Here is a 27,873-nt window from a genome sequence, read left to right on the forward strand (position 1 = left end):
CGTAATTGTTCAAATGACGTGTATACCATGCGTTATTTGAACAAAAACCTTTATTACGATTCGTGATTGACCATTAAAATCATTTTAAAATTTGAAAGGCTTTTTTTAATCGTTCAATGTTACCGAAAGGCTTCCAATCACCTCCCCTCTTCATCAGCAATATCGTGAAAATGCATTATCATCAGTTCAGGCCCGTAGTGAATGTACCCTGTGTGTGTGTGTGTGTGTGTGTGTGTCTTCTCAGGGTCTCTGTCGATGGGGCTGAAGGCCTGGATGGCCGAGGGACGCGTGGGCCCTGTCCCGTCCCCCTGGAGCCTCCCGCTGCTGTGGAACTGGAAGCTGCATAAATGAGTCCAGACCCAGAGCAGCACCTCTAGCGTTCCCTTCTCTCTCGAGCCCGACGCCGCTTGAGCTGGTCCCGCGCAGAACACGGCGGCTCGAGGACGGCTCCGCTCACTTCAGCACGTTACTGGATGTTCCCCCTCACTTCTATCTCTTTTTTTTTACCGTACTGTAAGTGAGCGCGTTTGCATGCGTTTCACTTTTTATTTGTGGTTTTGCACATTACCTTGATCCAGCTCTTTTGGAAGATTTTTGGGGAATCGCTGAAATGAAATCAAGCGGCGTAACGCTTCAGAAGCAACGTTACTGACTTCCAAATTTTTACCATTTTCTTTTACGAATGTAAATACGGCGTAATTTAGTTGCAAGTTCACAGCAGATGCGCACAAGGTGTTTAGAAAGATGCGACGCGGACTTTTTAGTAGCTAATTTAATTTGAAGGCTTTTATTGCACACTGCATTTTAATGACCAAAAAAATGCAAGATGTTAGGCTGTACCTTTCTGTGAAGTGCCACAAATCTATTTACAGTATTGCAAAAACAAGCATTTGAATAAGTCACTTTTTTTTTAAAGTATATATGTTAATTGATTTCTTTATTATTATAGCTCATATTTTTTTATATATATAATTTTTTCATTTTGCACTTTTTTGGTTTTAATGTCCCCCTTTTGCCGCTGCAGTGCAAATATTTATTTCAAAATATTTTTTCTTGCATTGACGGAGAGCTCAAGATCTTCACCGGCACTGTAGTGCTCATTTTGGAATTATTTTATTATAAAACCAATACATCGAGGTACTATATTTCCTCTTTTGTGTCAAATGAAATTTTGCTATAATATATTCACATGATATCTAAACTCAGCAGTTGAATTGGCTAAAGCAGACCTGCTTTCCTTTTCTTTTTCAGCTTTGTGGTCCATTTTCTTTCTTGAAGTGAAATCTTTCATAATTTATTGAACGTTATAGCCCGGGTTGGCTGTACTTTTCCAGATGTGTACATAATTATGAAATCTGCGTTTATTTATTTGTAAGGGCGTGAATGTTCCTCCAGCCTGTTCGTACTGTATTAATGTTTGTAGTTTTGTAATCTAGATTTTTAGCACTGTCTTCTAAGATATTAAATATTATGGCATTTAAGTGAATGTAGGCACCATTGAAGTGTATTTTGTGGTCCACTACAGCATTATTTCCTTTACTATATTTTCAGTGTATATTCCCCATCACTTTGTTTGGAACGATGCTGTTCTTTTACTTAATTGGTAATTAAGACATGTTGACCTTTCTACTAGTGATGGTTTTCAGCACACGTAAAGCTCTATAGGAATGTACTATATCAATATTGTGGTGTCAATATTGGGTTATTTGTTTACTTGAAACCACCGAATCAACCGCAGTTCATCAATAAATCATGTTGAAAATAAAAAAACACGTCTACGTCGTTGATAGACACTGCTGGTATCTCTGGGCATTTATTTTACACAGAACGGCTTCTCGGCTCTCGAGTGCCAGTCGGTCATGTTTCCTGCTGCGTGTGTTGTGACGTGAAGTCCAGGCTCGTCTGCTCGCTCTCGTCTTGAAGAGCAGCGTCGCTCATCGTCTTCAGCTCAGAATCTAAAAACGCTTCACCGATCGTGAAATGCTCCTGCAACACAAGCAAAAGAAATCTTTAGAGAATAAGACGAGAGACAGAAGCAGCGAAGCGTTCTCGGTTCGACGGAAAGACCTTTTTCTTTGAGGGAGGGCCGACGGGAGGGTTGAAGGTCATGTCTTTCACGCTGTAGTCTTCGAACAGCTGCACCGGAGTCCTGAGAGATACAGTGAACACGGTCATATCGGTCTCGATCAAACTGAAGCTCTGAAGAGAGCCGCTTGTCTCTGTACCTTCTGCTGAGCTCCATGCTGAGAGCCCCTGACCCTTCACTAGGAGCTCCTTTCATCAGATGAACCGCCAGCGTCCTCACCACGGGGTGATAGTGTCTCTAAACAACAGCACACATTCTACAAGCTTCATTTTGAATTTGATATTTTTACATTGTTTTATTTTTTGTCATTTATCAGCTTTTAAAATGCCTTTATTTTGTTTCATTTACCTATTTTTTATGGTTTTAATTTAATAAAAATGACCCTGATTACACCCAAAAAAAATGTATTTGAATGTAATGAGCATGTGAACTTAAAACAATGTTGAATTAACAATGTTTTAGATTTAAATAGCATATTATATATATATATATATATATATATATATATATATATATATATATATATATATATATATATATAAAAGTTACATTTAACTAGTTTTCTCTCAACAATGTAATATTGTAAATTAAATCAAAATTGCATCTAATTTTGCCATTTATAACACAATAAATGTTCTGTATTAATCTTATTGTCAGTGACCGAGTGCTACCTTCAGTAGGTGAAGCTCCCACAATGCCGTGTTCTGCGGGTTGCAGTACTCGGGAACATCCAGCTCTGGCAGATACACACCACTGCCCTGCATCTCATTATCCAGCAGGATGTCACACTTAGGGAAGGTCTGCACAAAAGCCACACACACACACACACACACACTCTCACATCTGTAATCCACTGAGCTCAGAAAGCACAAAGGTGAAGGAGGACGCGCAGCCCTGGCTCACATGCATCAGCGTTCTGTTGGCTGCCAGGATGCCCACACTGGAGTCAGGCAGCAGGTGCAGCCCGAGCGTGCTCAGTCTCTTCAGGAAGCCCTGCGCTCTCTGCAGAGTCACCTGCTTCCTGCGTTTGGTCAGCATGATGTCCAGACACTGCAGCACGATGGACGTGTCTTCGTTCGATCCTCCTGCAGCGCAACACAACAGGCGTTTCCATCCAAACTCGAAATAAAGCGTGCAAGAGAGCAAAACCTTGGCTTCCTGAGAAACCGATGCAGAGAACGGGAAAAGCCCGTGACAATAGATCTATTAAACAGGTCTCACGGTTGGATTTGTGCATCTAATGGTTAAAAATAAATGTCCTACACCTCCCTGGTGTGTAAGTGACTGACGTTCTCGCTCATATTAAATAACCCGGTGTCACTGCGTGTGCAGAACAGAGACACCGGAGATCTCACCTGCGTGCAGCGTCAGCAGCGTTTTATATAAGTGGTTGTAGAATTTCAAAGGGTCGATGTTGAGGACGTCACCTGTTGCAAACAGAGATGTATTTTAGCTCGGCGAGGGCGGGGATGTTGGCGAAAGCAGAGCTGTAGCGGCACTGACCTTGTCCTGAGAGGATGTGGAAGGATGTGAGGATGCAGTGAAGGCTCTCCCGATACGTCAGATCCTGAGAGAAGGAAAACGCTGAGAGGTTAATGTGTGAAACGTGACGTGAAGCGGGCGCTCCCGGGGGGGAAATACTTACACCCGACGTGACGAGGCCGTACAGAACCGCCAACAAATCATCGAAGAACTCCAAGTTTATCAAATGAGCAAACCTGCAGCAAACGGTGTGAACTGCGTTAACAGACAAAAACTGAGCAGAAAGCTTTGTTACAGTGTAATAACACTATTATGAATCAGTTACGCATCATGCTGAGCTTACTTTGCGAGGCCTTCTAAAACGGAGGGCAGTAAGACGGACTTCTGAGCTTTCTTCAGTATTCTGAAGTAGATGAGGAACACGATGTTGAGCGTCTCTGTGTGCTGGAAAAATTTTTAATATACACCGCATAAGATCCTACAATTCTTTAGAATAGGGAACAATTATTCACTATTAACTATAACTGAGATTCCTAATTTGCTGCTTATTAATAGACAGTGAGACAGTTGTTAAGTTTAGGCATTGGGAAGGATTAGGGATGTAGAATAAGGTCACGTACAATAAGGCATTAATATGTGCTGCTAATAAATGGCCAATATTCCAGCCATATGCACGCTAACAAGCAACTGGTTAAGAGACCCTAAAATAAGGTGTTAAGTGTACTCACCAATTTAATTTTCTTGTCCTTGTTCTCTGAAGCCTCGGCTTCTAGAAGCTCTTTCTGTAGTTTCTCCTCAGCTTTCTTCCACTGTAGAGGACAAGATGATTTCATTAAGGTCACAAAAACAGAAAACTGTATGCAAGTGTACCGGTTGCAAGTATACAAATATTAGAAGTTTTATATATATATATATATATATATATATATATATATATATATATATATATATATATATATATATATATATATATATATACACACACTACTGTTTAAAGTTTGAGATAAAAAAAAACTATTTAATTTAGCAATGCAAGATTGCGTTAAATTTCTCAAGTAATTAATTTAAGAATTGTGACAACAAAAGGTCTCATGAAATAACATTCCCACACAAAAAAATTAAGCAGCACACTGATAATAGTAAAAAATGTTTCTTGAACAACATGTGAAGAAGAAATGGTGCTAAAAATAAAGCTTTGCACCATATAATTTAAAATAAATTCAAAAACAAATTGTAAATTATAATATTATTTCACAATATTTGTATTTATTTTTACTGTATTTTCCACCAAATAAACGCAGCCTTGGTGAGCTTTTAAAAAGGTAGTGTATATAGAACACTGACTCGTATCACTGCACAACGTCACATCAGGACATTTATGTGAAATAACGTTCGGTCCGGTTCAAACCTTCCGCTGCATCCTGGACAGGTTTGCCCGCTTGTCCTTGAAGGACATGAACTTCTTTTTTGGTGCAGCATCTTCTGTATCTTTCTTCATTTCCACTTCTTTTATTCTCAGACAGAGAAGACAGTTCAGCACCTGTGTGTTCACAGCACAACACACCAATAAAAAAAACATTAGCCATTCAAAACAAATCACACCAGCCAATAAAATCAGAGGATTTATCAGAAGTGCAACTTCTCTAATACATTAAACTTTACTTTTATGATTTATATATATATATATATATATATATATATATATATATATATATATATATATTAACTGCAAATTCAAAGCTCTAGACCAACATTAATAAAGCTAACAAATGAAAAATCATAAAAAAACATAAAAAAGTATTTAAATTGAAATTAATAAATCTAAATTTTAACTTATTTTAGATAAACACAATCATTTGATTTAACTGAAATGAAGTATCAAAAATTCCTAAAATCTTAAATAAAATTATGAAAACAGTAAAAACAACAATTAAAAGTATTAATAATTAATGCATGTTAATAAGAACTCTAAAACATTTAACTATATCATAAAACCCAACAACAACAAATAGTACTACTAACAATGGCACTAACTAAAAAATTCTAAATAAAATAGAACAAGTCAAAAAATCTGAGCATGTTCTTTAACGCAACGAAAAACTGTTTACAGGTTTTCATAAGCAAACTGTCCATTTCAATCAAATGTTCTCTATAATAAATGTTTATGGCATGTAAGACCTCAGGTTTGACTTTGTAGTTCCTGCTCTTGACCATGCCTGAGATGACCTTCACCACCGCTAGCGAGGCCTGACCCAGTTTGTCCTGCTTCAGCAGTCTGCTGACGGCTCCGCAGCACATCTCAGACACCTGAGCGCAAAACCACGAGATCGAAATGAGCGAATCTCCAGAAGCCGAGTCCTTCCGGCAACCGCGGCTAGCAGACTGACCTTCCTGACGGGGTCGCTCATCAGGGGCACCACCATGACTATGATATTGTTGTGGAAATTGAAGTGCGGCAGAGCTACCAGGAGATCACAGATGCACCTGATGGCCACTTCAGCAAGACCGTCATAACTCTGAAGTGACACGGCCTGACTTCTCTTCTGCTTCTTCTGCTTCCAGTCTGAAACGGCATACATGATGGTGACGAGAACGAATGGGCTGACGGGAAGGTGAGAGCACAGGGGCACCTGATGTACCTTTGACTGTCTGTTCCAGATCTTCCAAGTAGAACTTATACTGGCTGACGATGCCCTCCTCAAACTCCCTCAGCTGCAGCGTCTCTTTTTTCACCTTTTGTCAACAGAAAATGCATAAACGGGTCAATTTCTTGCATTTTCACTCTTTTTGTTGCTGTGCTTCCATGTATGAAAACAGCTGTCTTCTCAGACTGAAATAATCAAAAGCGTTTAAAAATAAAACGATCAATTCTAATACAAAAAAACAGCATCAAATTTGGCAGATTCACCCATATTTTACTCTAATTCTTAAGAGTCTATCCTGCTTCATCATCCTGGGTATCTACAGTATATAAGATCATACCGGAGACTTTTAAGACGTACTTAAATTTAATACTATATAAAAAATCCAATCTAAATCTAATACAACTAAAATAAAACGGTAACTGAACATTTTAAAACCAAATAATTTAATATATACATATGCATTGGTGTTAGTATATGTAGTATATCAATTAATATAATTAATTTGTTTAAAGACAAAAAACTATAATAATTTCTATATAATAATATTATAGTGTAGCATGCTAAATACAACTTATTGTGCACACAAAAATATGAATAATAACCATAAAAAAAGCCTTTGCCGGACAATGTGGGACATTTAACTATAAACAAGGCCAAAATACAGCAGGTCTCTTATTTTGAAATGTCTATGATTTATGTTTTTTTCAGCTGCTCACTCCAAAAGAGAATAAACGTATGCGTTTTTACGACCAAGTACAATATATTACAATATAAACACCATAAAGTAAAGAATGTAATTGATCAGAAGCAGTACGTAAGCAATAGTTTGGTAGAAATCTGCTGTATGCATTGATGGCGAACCTTTTGAATATGAATGTCACATTTCCTTCAATAAATCATAAGCCTAATCATTTCTTTTTCCTTCTAAGAATTTAAGACCTCCTAAAACCATAATTTGAGAGTTTTTTATGTTTTTATGACCAAAGTTTTGATCTTTTTAGGGACATGTGGGAGTTTGAAGAAATGCAGTTTTGGACTAAATGAAAAGTTGCTGTAACATATTTTCGCAGCGCACTAAACTATGCATAAAAGCACCTTTGTAGCCTTCTCCTCCTCCGTCAGCGGTCGGATTCGATACGACGGCACAACGTCCTTAAACACCTCCAGGAGGGACACCATGACTAACTTTCTGACTGTGACAGCGATGCAGGGGTCCGTCTCCATCAGCATGGCCCTCAACTCCTTCAGCCTCTTGATCTGAGGAACGAGAGGAACGTCATCATGCGCGTGAAGCTCACACAGAAGATGGCGGCGGAGGGCTGTCTTACGTTGACGTGCGGATCGGAGAGTACTGCAGACGACAGACTTGCGATGCGCAGCTTCTTCTCCGTCAGCCTCTGAGTGCGGAGCGCCAGCTGCTCCTGAGGAGATAACAACGGAGCGCTCTCCGGTTCCTCCTCTGAGGTTATTAAAACAAAATTAAAAAAATCTCACTGAGAATTATTTAAATTAATATCTACAGAAATAGGTCTAAAATGACGCTTACACTTTATGATTGTGATTTATAAATGTTTAATAAAAGCAATCTCTTCTGCTTATTGAGACTGTAGTTAATTGCGAAAAAATACAGTAAAATACTGTAATACTGTGAAATATCATTACAGTTTCATATTTAAAAATGTAATTTTTTTGAGTGATTAGTCTTCAGTGTTACGTGATCCATCAGAAATCATTCTATTATTGCTGCTCGAGAAACATTTATTATTACTCTTAGATCTTAAACAAGAGAGGAACGTCATCATACATGTGACGAAAATTGTGCCTCTTAATATTTTTGTGGAAACCATGACATTTTTCAGGTTTCTTCAGTGAACATAAATTTCAAAAGAAAGCAGAAACAAATAACAAAACATACAAGCATAAACGTATACATTTAGGAACATGTTTTGTTAGTATATTAAATATTATCTGTAATATAAATAATATGTACATGTAAATACGTTTAAATATTTTCTAAATATATACTGTATGTGCACGCTGTGTATATTTATTAAATAAATATATATATATATATATATATATATATATATATATATATATATATATATATATATATATATATATATATATATATATACACAGAACATGCATATATTATGTAAAAAAATTATTTTGGATGCAATTACTCGCACTAAAAAAATGTATATAAAATACTAAATTAATATAAAAAACATCAGTGAGCCATGAACATGCAAAACGTGTTGCAAATTATCAAAATATTGACTACAAATCTAAAATATTTTGAGAGTTTGGAGATTGAAAACAAAACTACTACAGCGCTGTTTTGAACACACCTTCGAGGTTTAAGAAACTTCAAGGCCGCATTTCCGAAAAAGTACATGAAAATCTACACAGACCTTTTAACTCATCCTGGTCGACCGGTTCCTCCTCTTCCTCTGCCTCCTTCACAACTAGAGGAAACAAGCAGACAGTTATTCTCAGATCCTCCTCTGTAGCGTTCACTCAAAGTCCTGTGATAACACGCACCGGGCTTCTCCATGGTCTGAGGGATCAGACCCCTTTTGTCTTTGATGGGCAGCAGATGAATGAGCTCTTTCTCTTCCTCCTGCTGCATCTTCCTGGGCATCTTCTCATACTTCTCCACCGGCTGCTCGGACTTACGCTTTTTGGAATGCACTGCAGCACTACGATAGAAAAGTAGAGGAAATATGATCATCGGGGTCTACGGAAGAATAGATGTCAAGCGATTAACCGCTGCTTACCAGCTTGAGATGTCTCGAGTCAGAAAGGAAGCTTTCTTCGCCATGGCTCTGATCTGCTCGAGGTCATCCTCATCCATCATGTCTACAGGCAGAGACTCCAGGAACTCCTCCTCCTCTTCTTCTTCCTCCCCTTCTGTTTCGGCACATCCACGTTACAAACTATCCCAATACACTGCACGAGAGTCCGTATAAAACGTTCCTCTCACCTGGTTTCTTCATATATCTTTCCAGGGGTTTGATGGTCTTGTGGGAGACATCTGTAATGGCTTGCCGAAGTTTCCTCTGTTCTTTGCGTTGTTTCTTAGCCGAGCTCTGTTGCTTAAACTGACGATCCTTCAGCTTGTTTGCCAGCTTCACATTGCTGGTTTTCAGCAGCTTTCTGAAGCTAGGCTTCTTTTTCTTGTTCCTTTTGGAAGCCTTTGTGTGAAAGACGCGTAAGAGCACAGCTAATCAGACATAACGTCTTTACATGACAGATGAAGCAAAGCAGAAATCATGGGCTATATATCATATATCAGATTTTCATTAACGTTTTTGAACCTACATCAAATCATTAGATACTTTTGCTTTATTTTTTTAACTTAAACATTCGTCAGTAACTGAAAACAAGCATAAAATGAGTTACTCATCTAGAAATAAACGGTTCAGATTAGAGGTGAATATAGTTTAGTACAACAGAATCACCTCAGTATATAAAATATTACAAGGAAAATCTAACGCTACTTATAGCTTTCAGTCAAAGTTAAATATACCACAAAATTGGCTTATATATATATATATATATATATATATATATATATATATATATATGATATATGACGTGATGATACTGTTGGGGTTGGCTAGCACGTTAAATATAATATGATACACCCAGTGTTTATGCTAGCAACGACGTTACATCATTATATTAGGGACATAACTAGTAAAATGTAATTAAAAAAAATAACAGTACAGTTTGACACAATACAGTAGGTACAGTATGATATACAGTGAAGGTTAGACTAGCATTGATACACCAAAGTTTTGAATAATACACAAAAACAAGGATTGTTTAATCTCTGGTAACATGACTAACAGAAACCGGACATTCGTTTGCGTAAAATTATCTTACCGGGCCCATTTTGATCCGTCACTGGACTCAACTATCGACGTTATAAACGTGTAAATAAGTTTGATCCAAAATATTGCGAGCATCCACTCTCCACACACGCACCACATGGACAGGAAGTAAACTAAAAGAGAGACGCTGCGCGGAAAGACAAACTGCGCCACCTGGTGACCCGGATGAACGAACACGCCGAGAAGAAAACTAGATCAATAAAGCCAAGTTAGTTTAAAAAGTTTGACGTTTCAGTATGAAATAGGTTTAAGTACTGAATGGAATGCCTTAAAGCTTTCTGAATTAAAAATTAATGTCAGGTTGATGTTAAATGGCGACTTTATTTTATTTTATACATATATTAATAGCAAAAGCAAGTCACAATGAATTTAAAAAAGAAACAACAACAACTATAACAGCAGTTTCAGCTTTATTTACACATTTGAATTTTGTGGTGTCAAACGTGTCACCTATTTACAATTCATCTTCACCGAAGTATGAAAACTGTACAATAAAACCAGGAGTGTGTAGAAAACAAACCAAGAATTAATGACACAATTTACATTTTTCATCAAGATACAACATTAGCAAATTCGAAAAATGTTCCCAGACCCGATATTTGCACACATCAGGTCCGAATCCGTGACAAACAATGCATTTGGTCAAATATTTGAACAGAAATCAAACAGACAATAGTTACACGTTTTATTATCAAACCCCAAATTCTTATGAACTGGCAAATGTCAGTTCATTTTAGAAGATGTACCTCAAGTACATAAATCTCTGAAAGCATTCTTTACATACTGTCTTACTAACATTAATAATATTTATATTAAAGCTTAGGCTACATTAGGGCTACAAAACGATTACATTCAAGTTTATGTTTACACACTATATGTGTGGGTACTGTTTATATTTATCATGTGTGTATGTATGTATATATATATATATATATATATATATATATATATATATATATATATATATATAATATATATATATATATACACATACACATATATATATACACATACACATATACACTGTATATACACATATACATATATATATATATATATATATATATATATATATATATATATATATATACATATATACATATATATGTGTATATATATACACACACATTATTATATATATATATATACATACTGTACATATATATATATATATACATATATATATATATATACGCATATATACATACATTATATATATTATATATATATATATATATATATATATATATATATATATATATATATATATATATATATATATATATATATATGCACACACACTTTACACATTATTTTAATAAATATACATGTGTGTGTATTTATATATGCATAATAAATATATACAGTAAACATACAGTATGTAAACAAACATCTATTTTGAATGCAATTAATCGCGATTAATCGTTTTGCAGCTCTAGGCTACATATTAGTGTCTTGAAGAAATTAAAGTAGCAGAATGGGACTACTCAATGCAATAATTCTTCGTCAAGAAGCAGCAAAATGCTTTCAAACATCTCAACAACACACTCTATGCATTACTCCTGCATTATTAACTGCATCTGACATATTCTATTGCACTTCATTAGGGTCTTGCTCTACAAAACAAGACCGCTTAAAAGAAATCACATTTTTTTTTTAAATCTCAGAACCTCGCTATTCCATTATTAAAATCTCAAGTGCATTAAACAGGCTCCGACCGAATATACTTCAGCATACAAATTGAGTTAATGGTATGTCGGCACACTTCTTCAAAATGCACCAATATCAAGAAAAAGCCTGATGCTGGTATCCGGTACAGTACATGACTAAGCTGGTGGAATATTTTCTCATAAAATGCTTGTATTTTTCACTTATACAAATGTGTAACATCAGTAATACTGGCAAGGTTAACAAATGAATCAAGTTTAGCTTTTTCTTCATGTCATTTCTTTGAGCCCGTTTTATACAATCCTCTCTTCTAATGGAGAGTTAAAGTCAACTGGAAATATAAAAAAAAAAAAAAAAAAAACGTTGAGAGTTCAAGAGTTTTTCACTGTAGGACTGCTGCTTTTTTCCATTTCTTTATCCTTTATGAGGGCATTAAACACCTGATGAAGAGAAAGAGACGAGAAGTGATGTTAAAGGAATAGTTCCTCGATACATCCTATGCAGTGAATGGGTGCCGTCAGAATGAGCATCCGAACAGCTGATAAAAGCATCACAGATGACTCTTGTTTCTTGCAAACGTGCAGCTTTTGGCTTCACAAGATGGACTTGAGTGCTGTGGATTATTATGATGTTTTTTAGCAGCTCTCATTCTGACGGCACCCATTCACTGCGGAGCATCCGATGGTGATGGCTTAAATATCTGGGTAAACGCCACACAAATCACAATGCGCCGTAGAAGAATAAAATACCCTGCAGAGCTCATAATAAAGGGCTAATTTACGGAAAATATGAAAATTCTGGCATTTCCTCAAAGCAAACTCATTTTACTAGGCATATAATAATAGAAGCTATGCAAAAGAAACATCGAGGAGAACGAAACCTATCAGGAAGTATATTTGCATTTAATTTCCTGCCTGGGTTTCCCTCGCAAACAAACTCCACGGGCGGATCTCTGTATCAGCGCGCGCGGGAACCGACCTGTGTCCACTTCCTGTTGCTGCTAATCATCTGAGTGTTGGCGATGCAGCTGAAAAGGCGTTCGGACGGCGTGTCCTCCGGGAGTCTGGTCAGGAACTGAGCGATGTGGATGAAGTCCATCTGCAGGAGCACTTCCTCGTAGAGCCGCAGAATCCCGAGCCCCGTGCGAAACAGGAACTCCTCGCCGTCTCTGCAGAACACGTCCCACACCCGACACGCCACATCCAGCAGCAGGGACTTAGTGTAGAGGGTGAAGATCCTGGAAACACGGATTGGGGAATCAAAAAGTAAATAAAAAGTAATGCATCCAGGGCCCAGTGTTAAGATTTGCTCCTTTAAATTAAGAAAGCATCTTAACCCTTAAAAGACTTTTTTAACTAGAAAAATGCAACTATGCAGCAGTTCTTATCCTACAGAATACATAAACTATATATAGCATATTTAGTATATAGTATTGTAATAAACAATGTAAATATTAATCAAAGATAACACAACATGCAGTTTTTATTATGAAGGGAAAATAAAATCCAAACCCACATATCCCTTTAAAAACGCCTTTATATATATATATATATATATATATATATATATATATATATATATATATATACACACACACACACACACACACACACATAAATATATATACACACACACATATCACAAAGATAAAAGATTTTTCCTCGTTTGAGATGCTCTCTGATTGGTCCTGAATCACAAGTCTCCTAGTTAGAAATGTTAAGCTAAATTAGAATAGAACGTAGCTTCAGGATCTACACCCAAATTAAAGAGAAGGTTCCAGAAGGTTCTTCTTCGTGTACTCACCAGTCTATGAGATACAGGTCAGGGGTGAGGTTGTAACTCTTGAAGTGATTAAAAAGTCTCGGGAGATTTTCCTCAAAAAACACCTCAAATGCTGCAAAGTACTTCAGCATCTAACAAGAAAGAGACACAAAATGAATTGATGCAGAACTCGATCAGTTATACCAGAAATAAACTATAATCAATATGAAGTGAAATAATGTGGCATTTGAAAAATCTGCTGTTTTGCAGTAAAGGTCTAATTCGATGATGACTTCTAAAATGATCAATATTCAAAATATCAGTAAAACCTTTTTATTCCCCCCACAAAATATTTTATGTGTGTGTGTGCGTGTGTGTGTGTGTGTGCGCGAGTTGCACTGCACTTAGCAAAATAGCATAAGCAGCGAAATGTCAAAATGACATTTTAATGACAAAAAGTACTTAAAAAGTGTCTGCAAAGAAGCAGGGAGGAAATCAGGCATAAAATGTCTTCGGAATCGTTCATACATGTGAAAATCATCTGAGAATTGAACAAACAGTTGAAGTCCAGCTCAGAGCAAGACAGAAATTGTGTCTTCGTGTCAGTTTTTTTGGGTGAAATGCTTTAAAATGTATCAAAAAAAGCAGTAAGCAGCATTTTAGTTAGAAAGAAACATTGGGTTTCATTCAACAAATATAATGCAGGAGCCGGGGCAGAGTTATGTCTTCAGCTTAAAGCAAAACTAACCGTAAAGCAGAAAAGATGCAGTCTTGACTTTTGAATCTAAAGCGTTCCTTTAAAGTGATGTAAATAATCTGAGCGTCTATGAAACGTTGCGTGTGTGAGGAGGGGACAGTACCAGCTCGTGGTCCACTCTGAAGAAAGCCATCTGACAGGGTTTGTTGAGGAGGTTGGCGAAGGCGATGAAAGCGTCGGCCTCCTCCAGGTTGAGAATCAACACGGCAGCTATGAAGGACATTCCCTGAACCTGCAGCCAAAATAAAGACATTTCAAATCCCGTTTCCTCATAAATGTTATTATTTCCAATGAAAAAGCAAAGCACTATATTAGAATGATTTCTGAAGAATCACGTGAGACTGAAGACCAGAGTAAATTCAGCTTTGGATCGCAGGAATAAATTACATTTCAAAACATATTACAAAATATATATTTACTTTGCATTAATAATAATATTTACTTTTTTATCTGCCTGTTTTTAATGTATTTTTGATTAAATAAACGCAGCTTTGACGAGCATACGAAAAAAAAAACTCAACCCCAGACGTAAAAAACAAGATAATGATGCAACACCTGCTTAAATACAGCTAGCCTGATAGTTCGTGATAGCATTTTTGACGTTGCTAACACACGAAACTGATCTAGGGATATTTTTTATATGCAAATAGGAAACAATAGCTTTGTTTATGTCTGCGTGTTGCTTGGCTGCCGCTGTGTTCGAACCGCAAATTTCTGAGGTACTACATTGTTTGGTGGAAGAATAATGTTTTTTTAATAGTAACATTATATTTTATTTGCTCTATTTTATTTCGTTTTACAAAATAAGCATTTCATAAAAGCAACAACCCCAATGAAGCTGTGGTTTACAGTGAATTTATAACTGTTATAGCTGTTATACGTTCGCCGTAAACCACAGCTTCTTGGGGCTTGCTGCTTCATTCAATCGCTGCAAATGATCACTCACATATCCCACGTCAGGTCTGTAACAGGTGTATGCTCCCAGAATGCTGTGCAGGAGATCATGGTACGGCCCACCCTGACACATGAGAGAGCAACAGTAATCACCAATAATAATTACTGTTACACTGATACTATAACAATAAGAGGAAGAGTGCGAACAGTACCTTCTGGAAGATGAAGAGCGGTGGAAATGTGCGCGAGATGTCCAGTTTGATCAAATCCAGACTGGACTCACGGTCCGCGCTGTCAGCTGTAAAACAACATTACTCAGTATTACTTAAAAATATCAAGTCACATCAGGGGTGGGCAATATATACCGTCTAATATCGTATAGTTGCAATCTGACTATTAAATGTTTAGCGAAGAACGAACAAGAAAATGCATTAAGATCACAAAATTGAAGATATGGGGGCAGAAAATGTACACATTTATATAATTTCATATAGTTAAAAAAAAAACAAAAAAAAACCACAATAAGTGCATTTTTTTTTTTCAAAAGTTGATTACAAATGCGATACTGATTTTATACAACAGCTCAAAAACCAATAACCTAATATCAAGACACTATATTGCCTGGTTTTGCTCTATTTCGCCAACCAAAAATAATTCCAAACAGCCACCACAGAACAGTTTTGCTTCTCTGAGCAACATGAAAGCGTTTCGTTCCTGAATGAATCAGCCGTTTAAATGATTTGGTTTATTCGCAATGGCGCACTTGTTAATAGTGACTTGCTGCCACCTACTGGTGGTTTAAATTTTAGAATAATCATTTTTAAAATACTTTCAAATGCAAGCATTCAATGTTTTGTATGTTTAAAATATCAAACCATTATGCATTTGTAACTCCAGGTTAAAGCACTAATGGTAAACTTATTATCGAAAAAAATCCTGAGTATCTGAATTATTTGCAGATTCTGTTCCATATCTTTTGCTCGTATATCTACATCACAACCATCCTGTGACACTCTAAAGCAGATAAACATGCGTGTCTGGTGTTTGTTAGTCTCCGAGGGCCTGCTCAAGCGTACTGCTGGAGGCTAACATCGGCCAAAACAGTCTGAGTGTTGTGATCAGGGCCAGATGTGAAAGGGAGGATGTGTTTGTGTTCAAACTTTATGGAAAACCAGTTTTATTAACAGATTCATTGAGACACATCAAAGAGCGAAGCGCTGAGGATAATAAAACAGCATTTTATAGAGTACACGGCTGGAAGGCGTAGTAGAAAGCAAAAACAAGAATTAGCATGTGATTAGCGAGACTGGGCTTGCAGCACAGGAAGAAAATAACCGGCATTTCCATAAAATGAGTAGGAAGGCGAACAGGGAGCACACACACACACACCAGCGTTGCGTTTCTTTAGCAATGTACTTCTATGAAAGCCCGACCAAAACTGAAATAAAACAAGCTCGAGCATAGTGAATTGTTTAAAACCATTACATTCAGACTGATTCCCAGTTGAGCCATTTTACATTTTCGTCAGTTTACAGTTAAGTTACTAGAATGTCTAATGAATCATTTAGACTGACCTGAGAATTAGAAATTCATTAAACCAATTTCATTCAATTTGAAATTACTGGCGTATAAGCAGCGTATCGTTAAAAACCTTTTAAATCCAGGCTGATTGCTAGTGAATCATTCAGACCAAACTATGAATCAGCTCAACTGATTCAATAAACCAAATCAAACTCAGACCGATTGGCTTAAGAACCATACAGACGCAATTGTGATTTTTCTTCTTCTACTGATTCACTGAACCATTACAGATTTTGTCGAAATGATCGAAAAAACAGTAATGATCGAAGATTTTGTCTAAAACAACCAATTCTGTCAGTCTATAATAACTAGATAAACAGAGGATTGTTAAAACTCATTCAAACTCAGACTGATTTGCTCATTAAACAATTTCATAATTCATAATTTCAGACTGAACTGTAAAGCTTAACTGATTGACTGAACCGTCTGTGATTTTGTAAAGTTGGGTAAACACAGTAGACTGATAAAACCCATTTAAATTCAGGCCTATTCGCTAATAAATCATTCAGATCGAATTGGGGATTAGTTCGAGTGATTGGCATGTCTAACTGCTCCAGTGGGCTGTGCAAAGGATGATAGACGTACCTTCTGACTCCATCTCACTGCCTGTCTCCCTGAAGCTCTTCCAGCGCTCCTTAGCCCGTGAGAGAAAGATCTCATACAAGTCTGAGAGAAACAGAAAGGAAAAAGGGTTTACAATTCACAGACATCGCTGCTTTAATCACAATATCTTAAAAAGGCAGATGAAATATCAGGTCTGTATGTTCGATTCAGCTCAGACTTTCACGTCGGAAGATCCTAAACCATTTCCTTTCAGGAGTGTCAGAAATACTCTCATCCAAATTTCATTACGAAGAAGGCTTCAGGCGGTCCTGCGTGGCGCGGCCTTGCATTCATTCATGTGAACGCTGCATAATGACACACTTCAGACAGAATGTTTGCCCAAAAGGTTTAGTTAATCCTGGGTTTAAGAACATCTTCAAAGGTGGCTCTTCACTGAGACATGAAAGACAGAGTAAAATAGAAAAACCTGAGGTTATGTTCAGCTCATTCCCAATGGCCAGACTCCAGACTTTCCCCCTCACGTTGGGAGGAAGACCTTGCCACCACAGATCCCTCACACGCCGCGTACCACGCCTGAAGAAGCAGAGAGCAGAGAGAGCGTAAGAAAATGTGCATTTGTCTATATGCACAGGTATTAATATTCAATGGAACGTCCTATTGGGAAACAAGCAATATGCTCCCTAGCTTTAGTTTTAGCAACAGAGATAACGAGTTCCTCATAATTATTTCTGCAGGTTGTGATAATGAAGGGCGGCTGTCTCACATGCTTTCCCAGTTGGGAAGGATTTCGTTGTTCCAAACCACCATGGCATTGGCGATGCTTTCCTCCTGTTTAAATCTTTCCTTCATCTGCTTTTTCTTCTTCTGGGCCTCCTTCAGCTCTGCGAACATATTACCTTATATTAAAGTTTAGCATTTTAATTAAAGCATTTCTGACTAAACGAAAAGGCACAGTTCCACATTGAATGGCCACCTTGGTCTTGGCCAGGGAAAGATACACTAGTGTGACAAGTGTGTTTTGTATGGTTGAACCTCTTGAAAGTCACGTTCACAGAAATTAAAGCAATTTAAAAAATATACATTTTGCTTTATTATTATGACAATTATGCATATTTCTCCAAAATTATTGTTACCATTTTGATTCTAGATGTTTTTTTCTTGGGTTTTAATTCTCACTGTCTTTAGTGGTGAGCTTCGACTTTAATTTCTGTAAAATGTTCATTTATACTGTATTTAGGTAAAAAAAAAAAAATCCTACAACCATCGTCATAATGTATAAAACATGATTGAATTTATTTATTGCATTTTCAATATCTAAAAAAAAAGCTAACTTTTCTATGCTACGTTACTTGTGAAGCTCCTGATTTGAATAAAACCATCTGATTTTAGGACAAAATATGACCTAGGTGTGCTTAATGAAATATAGCCATATTAAAATATAATGTTAATTAACATTAATAGCCAAATTAACAAAAAAAAATCTGATACACTGAAAAAAAAAATAGACTTTATTTTGTAATTATGTCAAATCCTTGGTGAAAAGCGTTTAAAAAAATGGCAAGTAACACTGAACAAGGCTCTTTACACAGCACATCATCTCATTTTGTTTAATTATTTAAAAAATTCAGTTTTGTTTATATATTAAACTCACAAAAGTTGGCTCACAGGCCTTCATCAGTGTGCGACATTAAATTAAACATCAATTTGTGAAGTGGAAAGACTGAAAGAGTACCGTTTTCCAGTAATCTCTGCTTTATAAACGTACCTCTCTTCTTGGCCTCCGCAACCATTTCATCATACTCCTGGCGGTGGCGCTGTGCCTCTTCCTCCGACTTAGCTGGGAGGTTCCTGAGGAAGGAAGTCAATGATTTCAGTTGTTACAACACAAGCCAATTAAACGTCTCAAATAAACAGCCTAGAAACCTGTTAGCACTGACATGCTTGAGAAGCAACTGACGAAGTTTCTGGAAAAGGTTTCAGCGCTGGTTTATCTAATGGTTTGGCTGACACGCTCACATTTCACTGCTCATTTATTCTTCATAAGGACTTGCGTGGCGAAATACAACCCAGTCTGTGCTAAGTCTTATTTATAGGCCTTTGTTTGGGAAAGATGAGCCTCTCAAGGTTTGCTAGGATATATGTATCGCAGGTCAATGTATCCTGAGCAACTCGCGCCACAAGTTAAGAGCGTGAAAAAACAATTACTCGTACTCTCCTGGAAGGACCTTAAAGACTCCCACAACTGACTCTTACTATACAGACACTATTTAAACGAAATGCCTTTAACTGCAAACTGACTGTTTAATCTACACTCGATCTATAAAATCTACACTCATGAAATCGTACGGTTTTATGCTGGTACTCACGAGGGGCGGTCCTCTAATATGAGGGCTGTGGTGGACAATGGTTCGAATTCCAGGTTCTTCCGTCGGCCCTGAGCGGGCAGGGAGGGACTCTGGCCCGATTTAGACACCTTAGCCTCGTACTCCTGTGAGAAGAGCAACAGGTCAGGTTCAGGTGTGCGCAGACAGGCTCGTGGGAGCCGAACATGAGAAAATGGAGGCAGGTGGCAGGCGTGAGAAGATGAAGCGCGTGGGTCACTGCGTGTGATGTTCTGGCCATGTGAAAGTTAGGTGTTTGCCTGCATGAGGAAGTGCGAGGACACCTGAACGTGTCAAGCTCTCATGCCGCCGGTAAGGAATTAAAAACCACATCTAGCCGCAGAGGTGTTTTCCTAAGAACGGCCGGTTCCTCTTCCTCTACCATCTACAGCGCGAGCTCAGAACCTGTAATCATCACTGACTGAACAGCGGCACAAATACTCTTCCTCATCTGTCTGAGAAGCTGCTACGGGCGTCAATGGACATGTTTTGAAGGTGGACCTTTTTCTAAGAAATGTGGCTGAAGAAAGGAAGCAGTCAAAGAAGAGAGAACGGAAGATCATGCCCTGTTAAGCTGCTTGATATCAGAAGAACATTTAGGGTCTATATTTAGGGTTACATGTCCAGACTTGGGGATCAACAGTACAAAATGTTCTGCTGATCCACTCGGTTTGTTGATTTGCCCCCATTACAAAATAATGGTACATGTTTTATGTTTATTATTAGCAACATATGAGATGAAATAAATATTCAATGTCTAATTTAATATATAATGTTAATGTAATTTAATTAAATATTAAATATTAAATTAAATATTATAAATAACAAAATAATTTACTTGCATTTCATATATTTAATAATAATAATAACAATAATAATAATAATAATAATAACAATAATAATTTATTTTAAATTTACATCTTAATATTAAATATTTAATTTAAATATTTTTATTTAAAAAAAACACATTTGCTCCCTATGCAAACTAAATATATTTCCATCTACTATGTTTTCTGTGGAATTTTTAATAATATCACAAAATTTCCTACAAAGTTAAAACCAAAAAATTTAACTACAATATCTTACAGCAGGTTAAAGGTTCAATATTAATTAGTGCATTAGGTATAATGAGCTAACAATAAACAACATTTCTATAACGTTCATCAATGTATTTACATTTATAAACAATATATTCAGTAAATGTCAACTTTATATTCCATATTGTATATTGTTAATTTTTTTTAACAGAACCTAAAATGTTAAAAGTGTGTTGGTAAATGCAGAAATGAATCATTTATATTAATAAATGTTGGCAATATGTTGTTTATTGTTAGCTCACGTTAGCTGCTGCAATAACTTTCACCCAAAATGTTAAAACTCCATTTGATTTTCTTCTGTGAACGCAAAAAAAGATTTTTAAGCAATAGTCGCACGGCTATTTTCCATACAATAACCGGTATTTAAAAGTACTACAGTACTATATTTGTTTTAAATTTGTCACAGAAAAAGAAGACATAAGACATAATGTGTGGTGTGTCAAGATGTGGCCAGATTAAATATTAAAACGTCAATAAGGCAAAAGTGCTAATGAAATTTAAGAGCTACGTGAACGACTGTCAGTAAGTAACTACTTAAGTATCAGTCTATTCCTTACTCCAAACTATCAGATAGCTTAATTTGGTCACTGTATCATACAGGTTTAACTGTGGAAAAGAGCAACGTGAACATGCTTCAAAATATCTTCTTTCACATTCTACACGAAGAGGACAAATTTCGAAACAACATGACGAATATGAATAAACGATTTCATGTTTGGGTGAGCTATCCTTTCGACGCAGCAGTTGTTACAGCGCTAGTCAAGCAGTGACATGACGGTGGCTGAAATGGCTGATGGGAAGTGAAGGCGCACGGCTCCGGGGCACAGAACAGACATGAAGGAGAGCTCGTTTAGAAACCAAACATCATACCCCTGAACTTAAGAGATTGGGTGTAGATACAGATGTGAGATTGCCTGGGTTACCTTCCTGAAGAGAGAGCAAAATGAGAGAAATACAGTACATACAGCAGAAATAATGGGCTGGCCTTCAAAACTGTGCTGACTGGACTGCTTCAGAAACTTTATGCTGACATGATTTAGCGGAGCGATAAGTCGTGACAGCAAGAGCTGCTGTTTACTGAATGCCGTTTATTCTGCCTGGATCCGGTTTTTCTTCTTATTTGTGTGTAGTTTAAATCAATAAACAGAAAGAAATGAGCCGCTTTGGCTGTTAGCGATCTAGGAAAACGCGTGTGTGCGCGACTGAAGATAAGCGGGGCAGAGATAGAGCGAGGCAGTGCATTTAATAAAAACATCGGACATGTGCATTTGCGGTCCGTAAAGCGCGCGCTGACCTCTAAATGACCTTCTCGGCCCTAAAAACACAGATGCACTAATATCCTGAATGGAAATGAAGCCGAGCTTCATCCCGGTTCTTACTCTAACTCTTAGCACACACCGTCTCTTAGAGCTACAGAAGTGAAACTTTCTACAAGGACTGAAATGAACTGTACGGTTTGCAGCTTTTGTAGACCGCGCCAAAAGCAGAACCTTTTAGAAATACCAAAAATATATATTTTTAACCCAACCCTTTCATAGGCGGGTGAATGGAGTTTACAAGATTACAAGACCTAGCTATTCTCATGTTTTTATCAGCTTAGCTCAGTCTAGTGTTCTCTATTTATCATTTAGTTTGCCACGGTTTAATGCTGTTTGCCTGCAATTATCGATTGTTTGAAAATGTTGATTTTACGTCACTTTTTTCTATGCACAGTGAGGCTGAGCTTGGGTTAGGCGCTTTATAAATAAAACAAAACATACTCATTTTTAAAAAGTTTTTCTTTAAAGTATGAAAGTTATGAAAGTTCCCCAACAATAGGTCGACATGCATGCAAAAAACACTTTCAGTATTTTATAGTATGCATTCATTTTGACCTTTTTTGCTCAATGAGTCATTTTGCCAATCCCCTCCTTTTTAAGACCTCTTTGATGATTGGTCGATTTCATTTAAAGCAATGTTTATGAGCTATTAATGCTCTAAAGTGAATCTGCATTTTCGTTCAGACGAACAAGTGGGTGGGTAGTATACTAATGTTTCACATTGACAAACATCAAATGGCTAATAATTCCAATAATAACTCCCTTTGGATCATGCTCTTCTCATAAGCATCCGTCTTCCATAATGTGATACATCATTTCCTGTTAAATATAGATTACACGAATATATGACAGCAACTGTAAAAAAGCAGCATGCTTAACTGTATTGAACGCGCACTTGTAGCGCGCTCCAAATTTTATTTTCTTAAAAGCGTCTTAAGAATATTTAAAAATGTTTAAGAACATTAATGAAATAAAAGGCCACTTTAATATAATCAAAGACAGCACATTGTTTATGAATGCATGTTTTAAAAGTACTTTGGACTTTGTAATAATGCCAAACGTCTTATTTTATGTTTTAATAATATTTTGCCTTGATGTGTCGACTAAAGCACTAGAGTTTTCTAGTTTATTATTCAATATCGCATTGACAGATAATATATTTTGAAGTACTAAATAAAAACCCAGTAATTCCAAATATATTTAACTACACAAAAGTACATTTTAGCGTACCACAAATGCTTTTCGAAACATTCTGCAGTAAAAAAAAGAAAACAGAATCCTGAAATTCTATATAAAAAAGCATAAATTCTATATATAAAGACTTACTTATGCGAGTCAAACAAGCACTGTAAAGATCAACTAATGGTATTTAATATGCATTTTTATTTAATTACAGATAACAGCAATTAAGTGTTTAAAAACGTCACGCTCAGTTTACACTTAAGTACGATTTTTCCATAATAAGGACTCATTTGTTAAAGTGTGCATCTTTTTCACAAAGTAGGACTGCCTTGATTTATTGATCTGGCGTGAAAGCATCTACATTTAGATGTTTATTTCCATAGAATGATGTGCACGCACACACACACACACACACACAAAATATGTTCTATGAAGATTATGAACAGACCTGCTGAATGGTTTTGGAGTCTTTGGGGGGACTCTCTCTCAACGGGACCTTTCCAAAGAGTTTCCATCCTGGTGCGCTCTGGGCCTCCCTCTGCTTTCTGGAGAACAGACTTCTGCCAAAGACATCGTCACAGAGCATCTGTCAAAAGCCGAAAACGCCGCTCCGACAACGCACAAAAATAACCGCACAAGCCAGTTCTGTGTGCCGATTCTGGCTCAACAGCGTGAAGATGACCCCGATAGCGTAAGTCACTGACAGCCCGTGAACTGAGATGAACGCAAGCTGATTTCACAAAGTATTAGGAAAACCGTGAAGCATGAAACGTGAAGAAACGTTCCTCTTTTCAGGCCCTGTCAGAAACAAAGCCGTTGAGACCGAGCTGCAGCAAGCATCGAAAAATATGAGGAAATATCATAGTTTAAGCTTCCAGGCAGATCAGTAACCGGAAGGAGACGGATTCTTGGTCAGAACCTGTTTACTCGAGTGTTAAGCGTTCAAATTTTTTTTATTAAGATTAACGCCTTTTGAGAAGTTTCTACTTTTTACTATAATACATTGATATTTTTAAGGGACCGAATAAAATTTTAATTGTATCATTATTAACTCAGCCCATGTCATTTTATCTGATTTATTAAATGAAAAACTAAATATGTGAAAATATATCTTGCATATTTTCAAAAGTGAATGTTTGATGAGATTTAAAAAATGCTAATACTACTATGGCACTGTTTAAATATCCGTTTAAAGCATAGAAATTTAAATCACCAACCACCTTGAGGAACAACAGCTTTATTATACCTAATAAAAGAGTCTAAATAACATGAAAAATTAGCATGAAATGTTCATTTTTGCGTAAGAAATGCCTTTAAATTAACAGTAAAAACCATTTTAGAATTAAGTGAATGAACATACTGTTCTAGATTTTGCTTAAAACACTACTTTTATGTTATAATATTATATGAGATAATGAAGAATGAAAAACCGAGGTTGGTTAAGGTTGTAAAGTAAAATTAATATTTGCAGAAAATGCTTTTTACCAAACACACATATGATAGCATCCAAAACAAAAGTTTTTGTTTACATAATAAGTACAGATATGTTATGTATATAACACACACATGCATTTTGAACATTTTGCATGTATATATTTATAGTCATATGATCATATATAAATAAATTTTCTTTAATATATACATGCACGTGATTGTATTTATCTATATATATATAACACACATATATCGTAAACAATAACTTTTATTTTGGATGTGATTAATCACTATTAATTGTTTCACAGTACGTATATACTGTATGTATATGTGTGTGTGTGTGTGTGTGTGTGAGTGTGGTGTTTTAATCTCAATATTTCTTAATTATAAACACTCTTATTTGTCAGGAATCATCTAATTAGCTGTCTGATACACTCAGTATAATGTACTTGTGAATTGTGGTTCTCATATTTAGCCAAAGGAGTATTTCATGAGAAGCAAAGCATTACTATACCTGCTGAAGATCTCAGAGATGCCATGTTTCCTCTGGCTGAGAGTCAGATCTGCGACAGCAACACTCAACACACCAGGGATGTTGTCTGGGGCGCTCTGACGTCGACTGATCTCATAAGTGTTCCTGGGTTTCAGACTCACGTCCGTGAAGCTCAGGTCGTCAGGTCTGTCCGACGCGGAAAAGGTCTCGTCGTCGTCGTCGTCGTCGTCCGGGCTGAGAGGAGCGGAGTCAGCATTGAGGAAAGCGCTGGAGGAGAACGTCCTGAGAGAGAGTTTCGGAGTCGACGGGTCGCCTTCGGAACAACTTCTGGTGTCGTTTTGGGAGTTCGAGCAGTCCTCCGAGCTGGTAGTTCTCTCTTCTTGAGGTGGAGGAGAAGCGCCGGCATCCAAAGCACCACCTCTGGAGCCTGCCGACAGTTCTCCGTTTGCAATCACGCGGACATCTTGGGAATTCGAGTAGCTTCCTGCAGGATGAGATGACTCGGGGTCGTCCCGCTCGGTCACTTCACGCGAACCGTGGCCCGCATGTCCGTTTGGGAGCTTAGTGCCACACGGCTGGTTGCTGGTCTGGTGCTGTGCTTCGTCACGTGACTCCGCCGCCTCGTGGTCCTGGCCTTTCTCTCTCCGCGTTGATCCAGCGTGGGAGAACATGCCTTGCATTATGTTCTCCCGCCTGTCTGTAACATCTGCGATGCGTGGAGGTGGTCCGCCTTCCTCAGCACCCCTGCCTCCAGAGGAAGATGACTCCACCATCAGCTTCACAGGTGATGCCCACAATGCTCGGAGACGACAATGCTCTTTTGGACCCTGCTGGGCGGATAACCTAAAATAAACCCATTGAAAAAAATATACGCAGTGAAATATTTTGCGTGTTTCAAATCCCGCCAAGCAGCCTACCGAGAAATATTCGCCTGAAATATTTATCGTTTTTGGTCTGTTTGTTATTTTCACAGATGTTTTGGGACGTCCGAGTCAGCACATTCCATTCAGAACATCATAATCACATTTAGAAAGTTTGCTTCTGCATTTTCGGCACCGATTCGGTATTTTTAAGGAGCGTTGGAATTGTTCAGTTCATACATTTCGTAAAGCACCTGGGCATCGCAATTGTTCAAATTGAACCATTTGATTCAGTATCAGAATTCGGAACGTTCGATTCTGTTTAATTCTAGTTGGAATGTTAAATTGGAAAACATCGATCAAATTTACAATGTTGGAGATTGACATCATCGCATCTGGAACGATTAACTGGAAAATTTGATTCAGCTTCACCCTCAGAATTAAGTTTTGAATGTTCAGTTTAGCACGTTCTCATATCATTATTCCATTCTGTTTCGAACAACATACTTTCGGTCTTTTAAAGCATTATAGAGCCATTCATAGGAACGTGCTACTCATTCAGCTCTTATTGTCTGATCATTTTAAATATTCTATTTAGCATTTTGGGCATCGTATTTCATAAAAGCTTAGCAGAGCATCAGAATGAAGTTTGGAACATCTGATTCAACGTTGTGTTGCATATATTCCAACTATAAAGATGGATGGGTACATCCAGTTCAGATTTAACTGAAAACCATGACAGCATTTTCTTTAGAACGTTCTAATAGAACATCACACGCACGCATTCGATTCAGTAGTTCAGGAGGCTTTCTTTCTTTCTTTTAAACATATTCTCTTGGTATATTCAGGCTTTATACCCGTGTTTAGAAGATTTGAATCAAACATTAGCCCCATCGTCGCGTTTGAATCGAACGCTGGATTCAGATTCGATGAAGCATCGCAATCAAGTTCAGAACGCTTGATTCAGAAGCACTTCGTGGCATGACAGGCGAGTCCTGGTTAAATTTTTAATTCGAAACGTTCCAAAAGCGCGTAATAGAGCCGTAACGCTGTCTAAGTAGACGGCTGGGAAAGGTCCGAGGCATATACTGCATTACTGTCAAAAAGCTAATAAGAGCAAGTGACTGAACATACCCATCGGCCGCAGCCCAATCCCTGATAGCACCGCAGATGACCTCTACTGCAGTCCTCGTTTAAACCATCCAGTGAGGAGTGTTACCGTCTCGTGCTACTCTCTCATATAAAAGAAATATATCTGTACAGGTTCATCCTCGGTCTTTTCCATCTCATTCAAAACGCTTGACAGCCGAGGCGCTGTAGTTCAGTGTTGTACCCCGCTCTTCTTTCACCATGACGCCTATTCACGCTGTCCTCCGCCACATTAACGGGGTGATGGTGATAGATAATAGTACGCAGATACCGTGAGTTAGCAGACATGCCAGCTAAAACATCAACGCTTTCCCGTCTCAGACCGGTAGAAGACCGTATCCTGACCGTGATCCGGAGCCATCTTGAAATTCCAGTGACGTCATTCGTTGGTTCACTAACGGGAGAGTCCACGCGCCCCCTGCTGGACATATTAATAACAAGATCTACTATACTGTACATATACTGTAGAACTGACACAGTGACTAGATAGATAGATAGATAGATAGATAGATAGATAGATAGATAGATAGATGACTGGTAGACATAGATAGATAGATAGATAGATAGATAGATAGATAGATAGATAGATAGATAGATGACGGACGGACAGATAGATAG

The 27,873-nt window shown here is 37.3% G+C and overlaps 3 protein-coding genes across 14 annotated transcripts in view; 1 reads left to right on the forward strand and 2 right to left on the reverse strand.

Moving 5' to 3' along the window:
* Nucleotides 1–1,770, forward strand: part of plce1 (phospholipase C, epsilon 1) — a 68,534-nt gene extending 66,764 nt beyond the window's left edge. For all 11 annotated transcript variants that reach the window (XM_043254078.1, XM_043254077.1, XM_043254080.1 and 8 more), the window contains one exon: nucleotides 245–1,770. In XM_043254078.1, coding sequence (XP_043110013.1) covers nucleotides 245–351 — 107 coding nt within the window. In that variant the 3' untranslated portion in view covers nucleotides 352–1,770. The remainder of the gene's footprint in view (nucleotides 1–244) is intronic.
* Nucleotides 1,771–1,797: 27 nt separating this feature from the next.
* Nucleotides 1,798–10,253, reverse strand: noc3l (NOC3-like DNA replication regulator). The gene is made up of 21 exons (XM_043254090.1): nucleotides 10,108–10,253; nucleotides 9,203–9,413; nucleotides 8,997–9,129; nucleotides 8,761–8,918; nucleotides 8,631–8,684; nucleotides 7,542–7,672; nucleotides 7,309–7,470; nucleotides 6,208–6,301; nucleotides 5,956–6,131; nucleotides 5,747–5,875; nucleotides 4,977–5,108; nucleotides 4,297–4,377; nucleotides 3,912–4,012; nucleotides 3,732–3,804; nucleotides 3,590–3,653; nucleotides 3,442–3,513; nucleotides 2,990–3,171; nucleotides 2,758–2,886; nucleotides 2,226–2,323; nucleotides 2,068–2,149; nucleotides 1,798–1,986 (listed from the first exon to the last, which is right to left on the reverse strand). The coding sequence occupies exons 1-21, from the start codon at nucleotides 10,114–10,116 to the stop codon at nucleotides 1,858–1,860; spliced, it is 2,400 nt and encodes a 799-aa protein (XP_043110025.1). The 5' UTR covers nucleotides 10,117–10,253; the 3' UTR covers nucleotides 1,798–1,857.
* Nucleotides 10,254–11,416: 1,163 nt separating this feature from the next.
* On the reverse strand, nucleotides 11,417–27,754 carry tbc1d12b (TBC1 domain family, member 12b). 2 transcript variants are annotated; one of them, XM_043254091.1, is made up of 15 exons: nucleotides 27,241–27,753; nucleotides 25,268–26,089; nucleotides 23,768–23,879; nucleotides 21,689–21,745; nucleotides 19,707–19,828; nucleotides 19,106–19,188; nucleotides 18,104–18,221; nucleotides 17,807–17,913; nucleotides 17,362–17,442; nucleotides 15,408–15,493; nucleotides 15,248–15,319; nucleotides 14,405–14,533; nucleotides 13,587–13,696; nucleotides 12,762–13,020; nucleotides 11,417–12,223 (listed from the first exon to the last, which is right to left on the reverse strand). In XM_043254091.1, the coding sequence occupies exons 2-15, from the start codon at nucleotides 26,017–26,019 to the stop codon at nucleotides 12,155–12,157; spliced, it is 2,157 nt and encodes a 718-aa protein (XP_043110026.1). In that variant the 5' UTR covers nucleotides 26,020–26,089; nucleotides 27,241–27,753; the 3' UTR covers nucleotides 11,417–12,154. The 2 variants fall into 2 exon arrangements, with proteins under 2 accessions (XP_043110026.1, XP_043110027.1); XM_043254092.1 differs by lacking the exon at nucleotides 21,689–21,745 and having other exon boundaries at nucleotides 27,241–27,754.
* Nucleotides 27,755–27,873: the final 119 nt, after the last annotated feature.

The sequence above is a fragment of the Puntigrus tetrazona genome, chromosome 12 (genome assembly GCF_018831695.1).
Source record: "Puntigrus tetrazona isolate hp1 chromosome 12, ASM1883169v1, whole genome shotgun sequence".
In the NCBI taxonomy this organism is placed as follows: domain Eukaryota; kingdom Metazoa; phylum Chordata; class Actinopteri; order Cypriniformes; family Cyprinidae; genus Puntigrus; species Puntigrus tetrazona.

Coding starts and splice junctions, on each gene's coding strand:
- noc3l (XM_043254090.1), bottom strand. Junction 5,876..5,955: donor TGAGCGACCCCGTCAGGAAG/GTCAGTCTGCTA, acceptor TTTTGCGCTCAG/GTGTCTGAGATGTGCTGCGG. Junction 3,654..3,731: donor ACGGCCTCGTCACGTCGGGT/GTAAGTATTTCC, acceptor TCCTTCTCTCAG/GATCTGACGTATCGGGAGAG.
- tbc1d12b (XM_043254091.1), bottom strand. CDS start 26,019: ATGGTGGAGTCATCTTCCTCTGGAGGCAGGGGTGCTGAGGAAGGCGGA. Junction 17,914..18,103: donor CTTCCCAACTGGGAAAGCAT/GTGAGACAGCCG, acceptor CTGCTTCTTCAG/GCGTGGTACGCGGCGTGTGA. Junction 13,697..14,404: donor TCAGAGTGGACCACGAGCTG/GTACTGTCCCCT, acceptor CTTTCTTGTTAG/ATGCTGAAGTACTTTGCAGC.